Source organism: Phoca vitulina, unplaced genomic scaffold, assembly GCF_004348235.1.
Source record: "Phoca vitulina isolate PV1807 unplaced genomic scaffold, GSC_HSeal_1.0 scaffold74, whole genome shotgun sequence".
NCBI classification, from domain to species: domain Eukaryota; kingdom Metazoa; phylum Chordata; class Mammalia; order Carnivora; family Phocidae; genus Phoca; species Phoca vitulina.
This window is the reverse complement of record NW_022589777.1, coordinates 6,185,388-6,199,863: the sequence shown is the minus strand read 5'-3', so window position 1 is coordinate 6,199,863 and position 14,476 is coordinate 6,185,388. Positions and strand designations below refer to the sequence as shown.

The 14,476-nt window shown below is 48.0% G+C and overlaps 1 protein-coding gene across 4 annotated transcripts in view; it reads left to right on the top strand.

Annotated features, from left to right (window-relative positions):
- The window catches only part of ME3 (malic enzyme 3), a 197,069-nt gene that overhangs the window by 168,007 nt on the left and 14,586 nt on the right, over window positions 1–14,476 (top strand). For all 4 annotated transcript variants that reach the window (XM_032393613.1, XM_032393612.1, XM_032393614.1 and 1 more), the window contains one exon: window positions 3,548–3,657. In XM_032393613.1, the coding sequence (XP_032249504.1) occupies window positions 3,548–3,657 (110 nt within the window). The remainder of the gene's footprint in view (window positions 1–3,547; window positions 3,658–14,476) is intronic.

Here is a 14,476-nt window from a genome sequence, read left to right as displayed (position 1 = left end):
CATTTCTCCAAAGATGACATACAGATGCCAACGGATACATGAAAAGATGTTCAACATCACTCATCTTCAGGGAAATGCAAATCAAAACCACAATGAGATATCACCTCACACCTGTCAGAATCATTACAATTAAAAACTCAAGAAACAAGTGCTGTCGGGGTGCCTGCGTGGCTCAGTCGTTAAGTGTCTGCCTTCGGCTCAGGTCATGGTCCCAGAGTCCTGGTATCGAGCCCCACATCTGGCTCCCTGCTCCGCGGGGAGCCTGCTTCTCCCTCTCCCACTCCCCCTGCTTGTGTTCCCTCTCTCGCTGTGTCTCTCTCTGTCAAATAAATAAAATCTTTAAAAAAAAGAAAAAAGAAAGAAAGAAACAAGTGCTGGCAAGGATGTAGAGAAAAAGGAACCTTAGTGCACTGTTGGTGGGAAGGCAAACTGGTGCAGCCAGTTACTGTGGAAGACAGTATGGAGGTTACTCAAAAAATTAAAAATAGAACTACCCTATGACCCAGCAATCACACTACTGAGTATTTACCCAAAGAATATGAAAACACTAATTCAAAAGGATATATGCACCTCTATATTTATTGCAGTGTTCTTTATAATAGCCATATTACAGAAGCAGCCTAAGTGTCTGTCAATAGATGAATGGATAAAGAAGATGTGGTATATATACACAATACAATATTATTCGCCATAAAAAAAGAAATCTTGCCATTTGCAACAACATGGATGGAACTAGAGGGTATTATGCTAAGCAAAGTAAGCCAGTCCGAAAAAGACCTATACCATATGATTTCACTCATGTGGAATTCAAGAAACAAAACAAATGAACAAAGGAGGGGGGTGGGGAACAAACCAAAAAACAGACTCTTAACTATAGAGAACAAACTGATGGTTAGCAGAGGGGAGGTGGGTGGGGGATGGGTGAAACAGGTGATGGAGATTAAGAGTACACTTATCTTGATGAGCACTGAGTAATGTATAGAATTGTTGAATCACTGTATTGTACATCCGAAACTAATATAACACTGCATGTTAACTACACTGGATTTAAAAAATAAATTTAAAAGGTAAAAAGTAAAAAGTAAAGTAAAATAAAAATTTACTCATTAAAAAACTCAATTTAATATGAAAGAGTAATTGTGCACTGAACGAAGGTATTTATTTATAATTCTTACCTTATTTTTACCTCAGAGTAGTGTTGCTTAAAGGTCAAGTGTGGGGGGGGGAGGAGAGGGGTGTGTGGGTGTGTGTGTGCGCACATGCGCGTGTGTGTAAGAAAGAGAGAAAGAACATGCATCCCATTGCTTTGTTGTCTGACCTTTTCAGCATTTTAGCTCCAGGCCAGTCATGGAGCAACACTGGGAGTCTTGTGAGGATTATATATAGCAAAATGTCACCAACAACCAAAGACACTCTGTCCCCCTCCCAATCCAAATACATGAAATTCACACCCTGGGAAAAAATTCACAGTAAATTTTGGCTTGGCAAGAATAGCATTATATTTGTGCACAGGAGGTTTTCTTTTTCAGTTTTATTCACTGTATAAGGAGAAGGGGTCCGGATGGTGGGTCTGGAGATGCAGCGAGCCCCTCTCCTCACCGCAAATAGCACTAGCTCTGTGACTGTAAATAAGAATTGTAGCCAAGATGACACGTGTGTTTTGCACTTTACAATTTAAAAATCACCCCAGCTTTTCATGCTCACAAAAGCCCACTGCAGTTGGCCAGGCAGACATGACTGTGCCCACTGACAGATGGAAAACCGAGGCAGAATTGAGGAGTGAAGTGACAGGTGTCAGACTGCTCCGAGCCAGGTCAGGCGCACAAACCTGCTGACCCATGCCCAGCACTGCTAGTACTGGACTGTGGAAGTCACAATCTCTCCATTTCTGCCCCTGTCACATGAACCCACCTCCAAGTCCTCCCACCAACAGCTTCAACTCACTAAGGTTCTGGAAGGACCATGAGAAGAGCAAATATTTACCTGCCACTGGATTTCTATTGTGCAGGGTAAGCCAGGCACAAAATCATGAGGTTGATAAAGAAGTTTCTGGGCTAATTCAGTACTACTCACCCCTCATAGCCACCAGCCTCATCGTAAAAATGCCCCCAATAGCACAGGGAGCCCACCAGGTGTGTGGCCCCCCCACCACATTTTCTAGTGGGGGCATAAATCTTTCTTTCCACAGCTGGTCCCAAGCCTCTGGTTCACACCAGGTTGGGAGTGGCAGACCCCTTCTCCCTAGCTCCTGCCCCAACACTCCTGGCTGATCAATCAGGGCACTTTTTCTCAATGAATGTGAACTCATACTGTTAGAGACAAATGGACCCATGTATGTATGTCTATGTATTAGGTCATTTTTAATAATTTGTGTCATGCTTGTTTCCAATAAAAGGCACAATAGAACAAACTATCACAATGAGGATCAAAAGCAAGAATGGAGGAAGGGGAAGGGTGTGTGCAGAAAGGGGGACTGAGGTTGCCTGCAGCACAGAAGCAGAAAACTGAGTGCTCAGCTTTCTCACAATGTCAACAGGAAAAATGGGTTACGAATAATACAGTTGCTTTGTAGGAAATACAAACTTTTCCCTGACCCTGAAATCTAACAGTCAATTGTAGCATAGATTTTGAATAAGGCATATCAAGCAGCTTAATGGGCATTGTCTTCATCCACCAAGGCAGTATTTCTCAGAGCTTCTGGACTACCAGAATCCAAACAATCTGGGGTGGTCATCATTTCATAATGTATATGTATATCACAGTATCCCACTGTACGTCTTAAATATATGATTTTTGTGAATTCTACCACAATAAACCTGGAGGGAAAAAAAGTACATTCCCAAGCCCTGCCCCAAACTCACTGAGTGAGAATCTCTGGCAGATGAGCCTGGGGCTCTGTATTTCGAACAAGCTCACGAACTGATTCTTGTGTACCTGCAAGTTGGCGAACACCCTTATCAAAGTGTGGGTAGATGACAGTGGCTTCACATAGTGGCCTTTGCCAGCCTTCCTTGCATCTGAGCAGGACACAATGAGTGAACCCAGAAGAGTCTGGTGGAGGATCTCCAGGTCTCAGGACCCACCCAGGGAGATATGTGCAGGCTACAGAGGCTCTGTAGGCCCCAGTGGTTGGGAAGTCAGGGTTTCTGCATGCACTTGGGTGGGAGTGAGCTTGCTGCTGGGATTTCAGATGGCCGCAGGCCCCAAGAAGGGCAGGCCTCATCTCAGGTCTTGCCATCACCCCCCAGGGTCTGCCATCCATAGCCCATGGCAGCCCCCAGCCTACATTAGAGTCAGGGATATGGGCTCAGCAGACCACCAGACCCAGGTGTTCCTACTCTGTCCCTTCCCCATCCTCATCCATCATGGGGGCAGGCAGAGTCCAGGAGTCCAGGAGCCAACCAGGTGGCAAAAACCCCAGCACAGGAGCCATGCTGCCTCCACTACCTCCTATCCTGTGCCTCTCCACTCCCCAGGGCAGGCTGGGATCTGCCAGGGACTGGCCGTGGGGAGGCAATCATGAGTGCTTCCCTTTCCCTGCCCACAGGTTTGGAATAAATTGCCTCATCCAGTTTGAAGACTTTGCCAATGCCAATGCCTTCCGCCTGCTCAACAAATACCGCAACAAATACTGCATGTTCAATGATGACATCCAAGGTAAGGCTCGCCCCGCCTGACAAAGCCACTGAGGACTGAGGCCTTCCCACAGGCTGCCCTGCATGCCGGAGTGGGGGCGCCTCCCGGCTCACCTGCTGCCCACAGCTGGGGCAGAAAGAGCATTCGTGTTGGGGCCAACTCCCACTTGGCTGATTCTTAGCTCTCTGACTTTGGAAAAGTCCCTTAACTTTGCTAGGCCTCAGTTTCCTCACCTATCAAGTGGACACGATTACTGCTTCAGAGGAAAGTAAGAATTATGGGATTTAATATCTGAGAGAAATACTAACCAATGCTGCCATTTTCTAGCCAGCTGAACTTGGGCTAATCAAATCTCTGAGCTGTAGTTGTATCCTCTAGTCATTGGGGATGATAATAACTGCCTTGGAAGATTATTATGAAAATATAAAGAACTAATGTATAGAAAGTACTAGTATATAGGACTCATCAGACCAGAGCATCAGTCACCATAAAAATGGCCTTTCCCAGCCTTAGTAACTCACTCTTGGATTTCCCCAACACTAGGTGTAGCCCTGTCCAGTCCATAACTTGGCTGGAATGCATGCTACTCAAATGATAACTATGAAAGACATTGACACCAGGGCCCCAGGGCATTCCAAAAGCCAATGGGAAGCATCTTCTAGTTCAGGGTCAACTGGGTTACCTGTTCTATGGCCCAGAAGTATCTGAAGGCACTTGCTTCTTGCTGTGGAGATGCCAGTATGTGAAACTGGAGGGGAGGGGGAGTCCCTCACACATCATCTCTCCTGATCCAGGCCTTCTCAGTAAGAGCATTGGGAACCATTCCCAGTATTTTATAAGCTCAGGAGAAACCTGAGGACGTACAGATTATTATTTAACAAATGAAGTTTGGCATGCAAAATCTTTCAAAAGCAAAAATGCATGTCAGAACAAGAACAAGTTGGTGGGGGACAGGTGTTGGTCCTTGAGAGTAAAAGATTGGCCAACCCTTCCTTTTTGCAGATGAGACCCAAAAAGGTCACAACTTTTCATCAGATGAGTTAGGGTTACACTTAGGAGAATTCAAACCCGTGTAATAATAGCTAAGGTTTAGAGCTGCATATTTATTGTACATCAGGCACTGTTCTAAGTACTTTACACTTTTGATCCTATGAGATTTTATCATCTTTGTCTTAGGAATGAAGAAACTGAGGCACAGAGAGAATAAGCTTCTATAGTAAGTGTAGCGTTGAAATTTGGACTCTAAATTCTAAGTTCATAATCACTCACCATACAGTTCCGAGACCTTACACGATTACAAAACCAAAGGCCCCTTCCTTTCCTGTGGCCCACATTAAGGGCTAAAGAAATGTGATAAATGGGGGGTTTTTTTGGTCATAAATTTTCAAGAGGCAGGATAGCACAGTTAAGCATATTATTAGACAGTTAAGATCAAAATATATGACTTCAGCGCTTGAAGAGTGGGTAGCCAGAGAGGGGAGACCCAGTAAGGGCAAGCTGACCCATGGCAACCCCTCCCCCAGCCTGGGGGATGCTGTCCCCCCAGATGTATGGGCCTGGGCCAGGCATTGGCTGCCGGCCCGGCCTCACTCAGAGAAGTGGGGTGCTCTGCACAGACCAGGCAGCACATGCACTCCCTGCCCGCCTGCTGGTCACCCCACTGTTAGCCCAGTGGGCAGGGCTGGGACCATGGCCCTCGAGGAAACACCTGCGGGCTAGTCCCTGACCGACTCCCCCGTCACGGCCCTCACTCTGAGTCAGCGGCAAGACAGCCATCCCCCTGGGCCCACAGGGCTGCCAAGGCCAGAAGGTGGGAGTGGAAAACAAGTCCACGGGGGCCGCACAGCTGGTGCAGACTCCAGATGTGTGCACGTGCACACACACACACACACAGTCCTGTGTATACATCCTTATAAACACGGGCACAGGGACACATCCGGGCGCTGCCATCCTCTGCCTCCACTGCCCCCCACCGCCGCCAGAGAGCACCTCTAGGATGAAACCAGGGCTGTCAACTCCCTCTTCACGAGAAAGTTCACACTCCCCCACTGGAGGCATAAGGCTTCAGGGGTCTGCCGATCTCTGCCCCCCTTGCACCCCCACTCTGTCCTCTGACCTGCCCTTACTGTTATCCTCTGACCTCCTTGCCTGTCGGTTCTCTCTGCACATGAAAGCACTGCTCCTCAGTCCTCCCCATCATCTTTGCCTGAGGAACTCCTGCTTAGCCTTCACGACTCCGCTTCAGGCTCTCCTGTCCCAGGGAAAGCCTCACATCGGCCTTTGCTCCCCCAGTCTGATTTGGGTACCCACTGGGAGTTCCCACAGTGCCCCCGTTAGTCCTCTTACCACACTGTACCCCAGATGCCCACACTGAATCATCTGTCTCCCCAGGAGACGATAAGCTTCCAGAGACAGAGACTGTGTGATCTGTTCTCATTCCAGTTCCCAGCACGGCGTCCGGCACATTATAGCTGCTTCATAAGGAACTGGAGAATGAATGAATGAATGAATGAATGACATACACACACACACACACAATGACCTTCTCAGAAGCACACCCACCAATTCCTGGGGGCGTGTCTACCTCGGACACCTGCCCCTGCAGCCTCTCTCTTGTCCAGGTCATCATGCACGTTCAGATGCATATACATTTTCACATGTGCACCTCGTGTACACACACGTAGCATTTTTTAATTAAATCAATTCATTGGCTTTTGTTTCCTGTTAATAGCCAGTTCCAGCAGAGTCTATTTTGCTCCCAGGCAAAGCCAGATGGAATAGTTTTCTGGGCCCCACAGCAGACAGCAAAGGAATTTCCCATTCTTTCCTCAGAAATTAAAGACTAAAGTCATGAATCTAAAATGTGTAACAAGAGCTAGCAAATAGTGGGGCACCTGGGTGGCTCAGTCATTAGGCGTCTACCTTCGGCTCGGGTCATGATAGGGTCCTGGAGTCGGGTCCCGCCTCAGGCTTCCGCGGGAAGCCTACTTTTCCCTCTCCTACTCCCCCTGCTTGTGTTTCCTGTCTTGCTGTGTCTCTCTCTGTCAAATAAATAAATAAAATCTTAAAAAAAAAAAAAAAAAAGAGCTAGCAAATAGTACCAGAATGTCAGGATCCCTATAATATCAAGTCTTTGATCAGGACAGCCTGACCGTTAGGTACCACCATAAGCGACAAAAGTAAAGAGATGGGCATGGAGGTGGACCCCCCCAGACCTTCCTTCAAGAAAAGACTTGTCCCAACTGCTGACAGGGCTGTCAGCTGCATCAGGCAGAGAGTCTCAGCTACAGAGAGCCGCCTTGCCCATGGTCTTCCCTGCCAGAGATGCCCTCACCCAGTGATGAGGGAATATAGAAGCCCAACCACTGTGGCCCAATGGAGGACAGTATGAAGGGGACATTTTAACTCCAGAGCTCCCCACGAGGTTGGCTGAGGCTTTGAGGACTACACACAGCCCGGCTTCTCCTCTGCCCCATCCTGCTTCCCGCCACCCCCCCCCCCCCCCCCCCCCCCCGCCTTCCATAGGTGCTGATCCCAAGGGCATTTCTTGGTAACATCCGGAACATTCCACATGTCTCAGAATCTGCTTCCCAGGGAGCCCAAGCTGCAAAGTGATAACATTTTGCATGCACACAGGACTTTAGATGTAAAAAGTGTTTTTCGTACACACTATCTCACAACTTCCTTGAAATAGCCCCTTCTCCCTTCAGGGAGGACAGACATTGCTGTCCCATGTCACAGGTAAAGAAACTGAAGTTCAAGGATTACCTTTTGCTCCAGGTCACATAGCCAGACAGGCACAAGGTGGGACTAGAACCTAGTTATTCCTGATTCAGAATTCTCTATCTGTCTCCATGACATCAGGCTGCCTATTCCCCCCATGTGCGTGAGGCGGTGCAGTGAGTCTCCTTGCTAAGAATTAAATTCCAGATCCCACATAAGTGGGGGTGTCACTGGTCTCCAGCAGCCTGCTGCTCCCATCTTCCCCAACCCTTCCTCCAACTCCCCCAGTTTACAGACCAAAGAGGAGGCCCAGAGAGGGGAAGGGGCTTGTCTTCATCACCAGCTGGTTACTAATGGGTCCAGGACCAGAAGCCTATGATGTGTGTCCTCAGTGCTAAGTGGGCAATTAGGAGATGGGTGAGGAATTCCAGGACTCGTGGGACAACATGGAAGATTAAGCTAATGCTAGAATTGGCCCCTTTTACCTCCAAATACAAAGTAAAGAGAAATGAAACATAAAACAATATAGCCATGCTCAAAAATAGAAAAGGAACATCCACATGCAGACTTGAAGAGCGCTGAGAGAGAGAGAGAAAGAGGGAGGCATGACAGTGGCAAACAGACACCAGAAACAAGTCACATGTGGTTGCTGGGGCCAAGCCCAGCCCACCCCAGCAGGACCCCAGCAGGACTCATCGTCAGAATCTGCCCAGCACCCCACACAAGGAACCAGGCCGCCCACATAAAAATGAGACTGGGCCCACGCTGTCTGCTCTGAACACCAGGCCGGCCTCCCATCCTTGGTGGAACTCGGAAGATCTGACCAAAGGCTTCAGGCTCCCCGCAGACTGCGCTCCGTGAAGGCAGGGGTAATGCCGGGAGCTGAGCAGGAGCTGAGCCGACTTCGAACGGTCTCCGGCCAGTCCTGCTTGTCCCACACACCTGGGATTCACCGACCCCACAGGGCCGTCCGCATGCCGGGGCCTCTGGAGCCCCAGGGCTGGAAGGGTCCGGGGCTCCCCGGGGCTGCCGGCTGTCGCCTCTGCCCCCACCCCAGCCGGCTGACAGAAAGCCTCCGCTGCCCCAGGCTGGGTCTGTGAGCCGGGCTGCGCATGCGCTGACTTACTGCCGGCAGTCTCCGCAGGCATTTTGGAAAAGGCAGGGGCTCAGCTGACTTGTTTCAGCCGGGACCAGGGAAGCATCCCCGCTCTTAGGGGAGGAGAAAGAGACCTGGAAGGGGAACAGCAATAGCAATGGTCATGCTGGAGGACAGGCCAGCGGTGTCCTTACCCAGGAGCCAGAAGCAGGATGCTGCTGGCCTAGTGACCTTGGCCCTCCAGCCCCCACTGCGAGCTGCTCACACCGTGCGGTCAGGGTCATGAAAGTCTAGCTGGCTTGTCCGTTCCAGAGCATCCTCCTACCCCACCAGGCTGCCCCGGACCTGCACTGCTCCTGAGTCCTACCACAACCCCGGGGCCAGGGGGCCTGTCAGGGTGCCCCGTGGTGGGTCAGGCCATCGGCACCCTCTCACACTTTCAAGTTTTCATTTGTGAGTCAGAGAGCTTAACAGTCAGACCTTGGATTGAGACAAGCCCAAGTCTGAATCTCCATTTTTCTGCTTTGTGCTTTGGCCACATGTCTTAAATCCTCTCAGCCTTCTTTTCTTTCTCTGCAAAATGGACATAACAGTATTAACAGCCAGGAAGGAGAATCGGCCAGTATCGATAGAATAAACCAGGATGCTTTTAAAAAGCCAGCATCTATTCTGGTTCGCTTTATTCACTGTGAAGTATTTCCATCATGACCCCTGTTTGTGGCGCCAGGGTGTTAGAAGGACAGGAGTGATGTGTAGGCGGGGATGGGCATGTAACAGTGCTCAGTTCTAGTACGAATACCTCTGGTGCCTAGTAGGCTCCTGACACATAGGTATAGGGGTGGGGAGGAAGAAGGGTTGATACCCAAATACAGAGAGGCTCTGCTGGAGGTGAGGAGAGAGATCGGTGTGAGCACAGGAGTGGGCAAACCTGAGGAGAAGGGAGGCAGAACCTTTATCCACGTTCCACATACACCCTATTCTTCCAGCCCACTGAGTTCCTCTCACTGTTCTATGAACTTTCTTCCAACTCTGTGGTTTTGAATGTGCTGGCCCCTCTGCCTAGAATTCTCTTCTGCTCTTGGCTAACTTCTGTGTATCCTTAAAGGCTCAAGCCTCACCTTCTCCAGGGTACCACATCCAGGGCCAAGCTTGTCCCACAGGGGTCTAGCTGACCCGCACCCTTCCCCAGAACCCAGGAGTCACCCACTTTGCAGAATGCCTCCAAGTTCCCCAGAGCTCAGATGTCATGATACCAAAGGGGCAGATGGCTCTGAAGACTGTCCAGCTGGTTTTCCTGCTTACAAGAAACCAGGAGCTATATCCGGTTCTTAGGGGTCTACTGCCCCCTCCCCCACACCATCACCACACACAGGGAGCAGCAGTTCCTGGCCTTTCCAATCTCTCTCCCTCACAGTGAAGCCTCCCCTGGCCTCAACCTTCTCTCTCCAGAGCCTTTCTTTTTTTCATGAAGTTCTGTGTTCTGTGACTGTTCCTCACTTACAGGGCTGTGTCTAGCCCTGAGGTTCCCATGGGTCTCTTGCATCTGATCCTGGCTCCTCTGTGACCTCCCATTGCCCTGTTGTATCAGGTAAAACCCCAAAGAAGCTAAGATGATGGTAATTATTCCCTCTGGTTCCTCCCAAATTGTGTCAGAATAGGTCTACCCCATCTTACGCACGGGCCAAGAACTGCCTTCTAGAAAGTCCAGGCGTTCCAGAAAATTCTCCTCCTGACACAGAGATAGGGCTGAAGTGGTCTAGAAGTCCTTTGCTTGGTATCCAATTAAGGGAACTTGAATTTTCTGAACATATGTGCTGTTAACTATCTATGAACAGATGGTTTTATTCATCCTTTTATATACAAGGCCTAGCACAGTGAAGCCCCAGAACAGGCCCCCAGGACACGAATGAATGAATGAATGAATGCATGAAGGTAGCCAGCTGCTGTGGGAAGGTAGAAGCAGGCCTGGCCTGGCCTTGCAGGGGACGACACCCAGCCCCCGCATGGCCCCAGGCTTCTGAAGCCCCACGAGCAGACCCTGACCACGCCTAACTCCCCGCCCCTGTCCCTGTCTGGGACAGCAGCCTTGCCTCACCTGAGAAATGGCTAGTTCTTCCCCTTTTCTCCACAATCTGTTGTTCAGCATGGAAGTTCCTTTAACTTTGTCAAATGTGACTGTTAGAAACTACCTTTTCAGCTTGTCCTTTTGTGCTATTTCCTGACCGTATCACCTCTAATACTCCGTTTACAGGAAATGTAATTATGGAAAGCTCCCTCTGAAAAGGAAAACTTGTTTTTCTTTCATTGTGAATGGGAAACAGTCACACTTTGGGCAGCCCATGGCATTTATGGGCCCAAGCCAGGTTCAGCAACATCCCTGTACCCCTAGGCTTCTCCAGGTGGTTACCTCCAGAAAGCTAAACAGCTTCCTTCCTCTCCACTTTCAAATCCCTAACACATTACCCAAGAGCTGTCCAAATGAAAGTTAATGATGGAGATAACTTTATTTGCCAAACTTAATAAGATGGGGCTCAAGAACTGCTCTTTTTCCTCTTGAGCTCTGGTCTGTAATTAGGGTAACTTGCCACTTCACAGGATGGCCCCAGAGGAGGATCCCAGAAAGGAGAGCAGGAGTGTGGGGCTCCAGGAGCCAAGTGCAGAGAGAGTTTCCCAAAGGGAAAATGAGCAGCAGTATCCAATGCAGCTGAGAGATCAAGGGAAGCAGCAGCTGAGGACTGACTGCTGAATTTGGCAAGATGGTGGGACAGGTGACCTTGTCCAGAGGTGGGGACAGGTGCTTGATTGGACTGGGTTTCAGGGAGACTGAGGAAAAAAGAAATAGAGGCAACAAGTATATTCAGTTCTTTACAAATAAGAAATAGTGTGGGACTATACAGAGCCAACAGAAAGCCTTTTAAAGATGGAAGCTTCATGACATATTTGTATGCTGATGGCAGTGACCCAGCAGAGGAGAAATCAAGGATGCAAAAAAAAAAAAAAGGAGAGAAAATTACAAGACAAATTTCCTTAAGTAGGCAAAACAGGATCTGGCACACACGTGGAGGTGGCTTTAGCTAGAAGCAGAGACAGCTGACCTGTGGTGACAGGAGAAAAGGCAAAGTGTATGGACATGGAGGCAGAGGGTCTCTAGACTTAGTGGTAGGAGGATTCAGAAGTTCTCTCCTGATTGTTTCTGTTTTCTTTGAACCTCACTTTCCGCTTCTGAGAGGGGAAAAACGTGGGGGCTCATAGTACCTGCTTGGTAGAGTTGTGTAAAGATTAAATGAGCAAATGAAGCTGAGCACACACACAGCACAGAGTCAAGGTCACGGTGAGAGTGATCAATAAATGGCAGTTGCCCTTGTATCCTTTCATGGAAATGTTCCATCCTTTCCTATCAGATTTCCCATTGTTTTGTGTTCTCTACCCCTTCTGGAGTCATTGACATCTGCCTAAGTTCTCTTCCTTCTACCTCCACTGCCCCTGCCTCCAGTTCTCCCCCAAGGAAAGCCCTTCACGCCCCTCCTGCTGCCTTCAAGTCCAGAGTCAGGAGAAGCTGGTGAGGCTTCAGAGACCAGGAAGGGATGGAAGTAGCTCCCCCTGGAAGTAGCACCCCCCCCCCCCCCCCCCGTTTCCCTGCTCTGCTTCCGACTGGGTGACTGGCAGGGGCCTGTTTCCTCCTCTGCGCACTTGTTGTAGGTCATGCTCTCCAATCCACATCCAGCACTGGATTTCTGCAGGTAAGCCCAGTTGTAAAGCTTGCCAGTTCTAACACAATCGATACTTGGTGTCTGAGAAGGAAAGGGCCCATCAAGCATGGGGCGGGGGTCCTTTGGGAGTCTCTCTGATGGAATATCTTTGGCGCCATCTGGTGGCGCATGTCTTGCACATCTCCTTTCAGGAGGCAGATGGTCTGAAATATAATCAGATGAGCAGAAAACCCCTCTATCCAATGGAAGGAAACTAGTACTTCACCTAGAGAAGTCATCTAGTTCAGTGCATCTCAGGCTTAAATGGGCATGTAAATCATCTGCAGACGTTCTGAAATACAGACTCTAACTCAGTAGAACTAAAATAAAAGTGGCTCTTGAGAGCCAGATATAGGATGGGTGGAGGTATTTGTGGAAAGACAGAAATGGGGAGTAGCTGATACAATAAGTGGGCTATGAGAAAATCATAGACAAGGGTATTTAGGAATTTGGAGGAGGGTCATACCATGCAATTCTCACTACCTGTGTAAGTGATTTAAATAATGACTTAAATTGCTTTTTGATGCTTTCTTGGGTGTCAGCTTGGTGTTCCTTTTGAATGCAGTACAGTGCTGGGCCTGGCCATGATACAGCCCCACTTTATTCAGGTTAGATAAAAAGTAGATCTGGGAAAAGAAGGGGAGGCTAAGGATTCCTGGCTGAGGAAAACAGGATGGCTGGCAAAGGAGATCCTGTGCACTGAGTCTTAAGGAATAAATAACGAACTGCAGAAGGTCCTATAGATAGATGGTAAACAGCATGGGCAAAGCACAGAAGTGTAAGAAGACATGACCTGTTAGGGAATGATTAATAATGCACCTGGTACATAGAGTATGTGGGGAGGCATGAAGCAAAGATAGGCTGATGCTGACAATATACTTTTCTATACATGAACTAACAAAAAGTGTATTATGAACAACTTCTTTATAGTTGTCATCACACTTGGATGACACAATCAGTTAATACCAATTATACTTTCTTTACAAAGTTACACTTTCAGTTAATACTTTCTTTACAAAGCAGGAATGAACCTATTTTGTTACCAAGGGTATCCTTGGTACCTCAGAGTCTGATACAAAACTGATGCTTAATAAATAAATGAAGGCAATGAATTCCACAAAATGACCTCTGACTACTGATTACGTTACGGTTATTGGTGCTCAAGCCTTGGCAAACAGGGAGTTCCCTGAGGGCAGGGACCATGTGTGATTCACCTTCCCTAGTGCCTAGCATGGTGCCTGTCACCTCGCAGGCCCTCAATACATGCACAGTGAACTCCTCAGGGACCCTCAGAAGGGTGTTAGGAAAGCCCCCAGTAGTCCTCAGCCCAGGCTGTGGGACCCTGTGACACTTTAGCAGTTCCTCCAGGCTTCCTGTGTGAAGGCTGGAGAGCCTGCACTCCACCTTCTGTGTTCCTACCTCAGGTCCTGCCTTCTGATGTCCATAATGATGAATGTGCACTTATTAGGCTCCAGCTGTTTTCTATGTTCCCTGTCTTAGCCCAACACATGCCCTCTAAGCCAGGTACAAATCTAGCCCATATTCTGGGAAAAGGCCCTTCCCCAGAGCTACAAAACACAAATGCCTTAGATAACTGGAAAGAGAAAACAGAAAATTCACTCATATTCCCACCCTGCAACCTTTAGTATTTTGTTATTCCTTCCAGATTCCGTGTGTGTGTTTCATTACAAATAGAATCATGACATGTAGACCTTTTAAGGTTCTCTTCCTTCCAACTAATTCAGTGAAGCATAGTCTAATAGTTAAGAGCACAAGGCCTAGAACCTGATTCCCTGGGATTCCCTGATTCCCTTCAAATTTTCACTCTATTATATGATCTTGGATAACTCAGCAAACTACTCTGTACTTCATTTTCCCAGGCTGTAAAATGAGGATGATAATAGTTAGGATTAAATAAATAAACATCTTTACAGTTAGACATGTGAAGCACTTAGAACAATATCTGACCTAAGTTAAAAACTTAACAGCATTTTCTATGTTGCCACATCATCTTCATAATGATCATTTTTAATGGATGCAATATATGTCCACACTAGCTAATTTACTTAACTCTTACTCCTTTGTTAGATGTTTAAGTTATTTCCAGTCATTCCATATTATAAATAACACAGTCATAAATATCCTAGGACATGCGTTGTGGATTTTTCCATACATAGCTTCCTAGAAGTAGAAGTATGAGGTTAAAGGGCACAAACATTTTATGCCTTTGGTCTATACTGGGAAATAGTTTTCCAAAAAAGGTCATAGCATT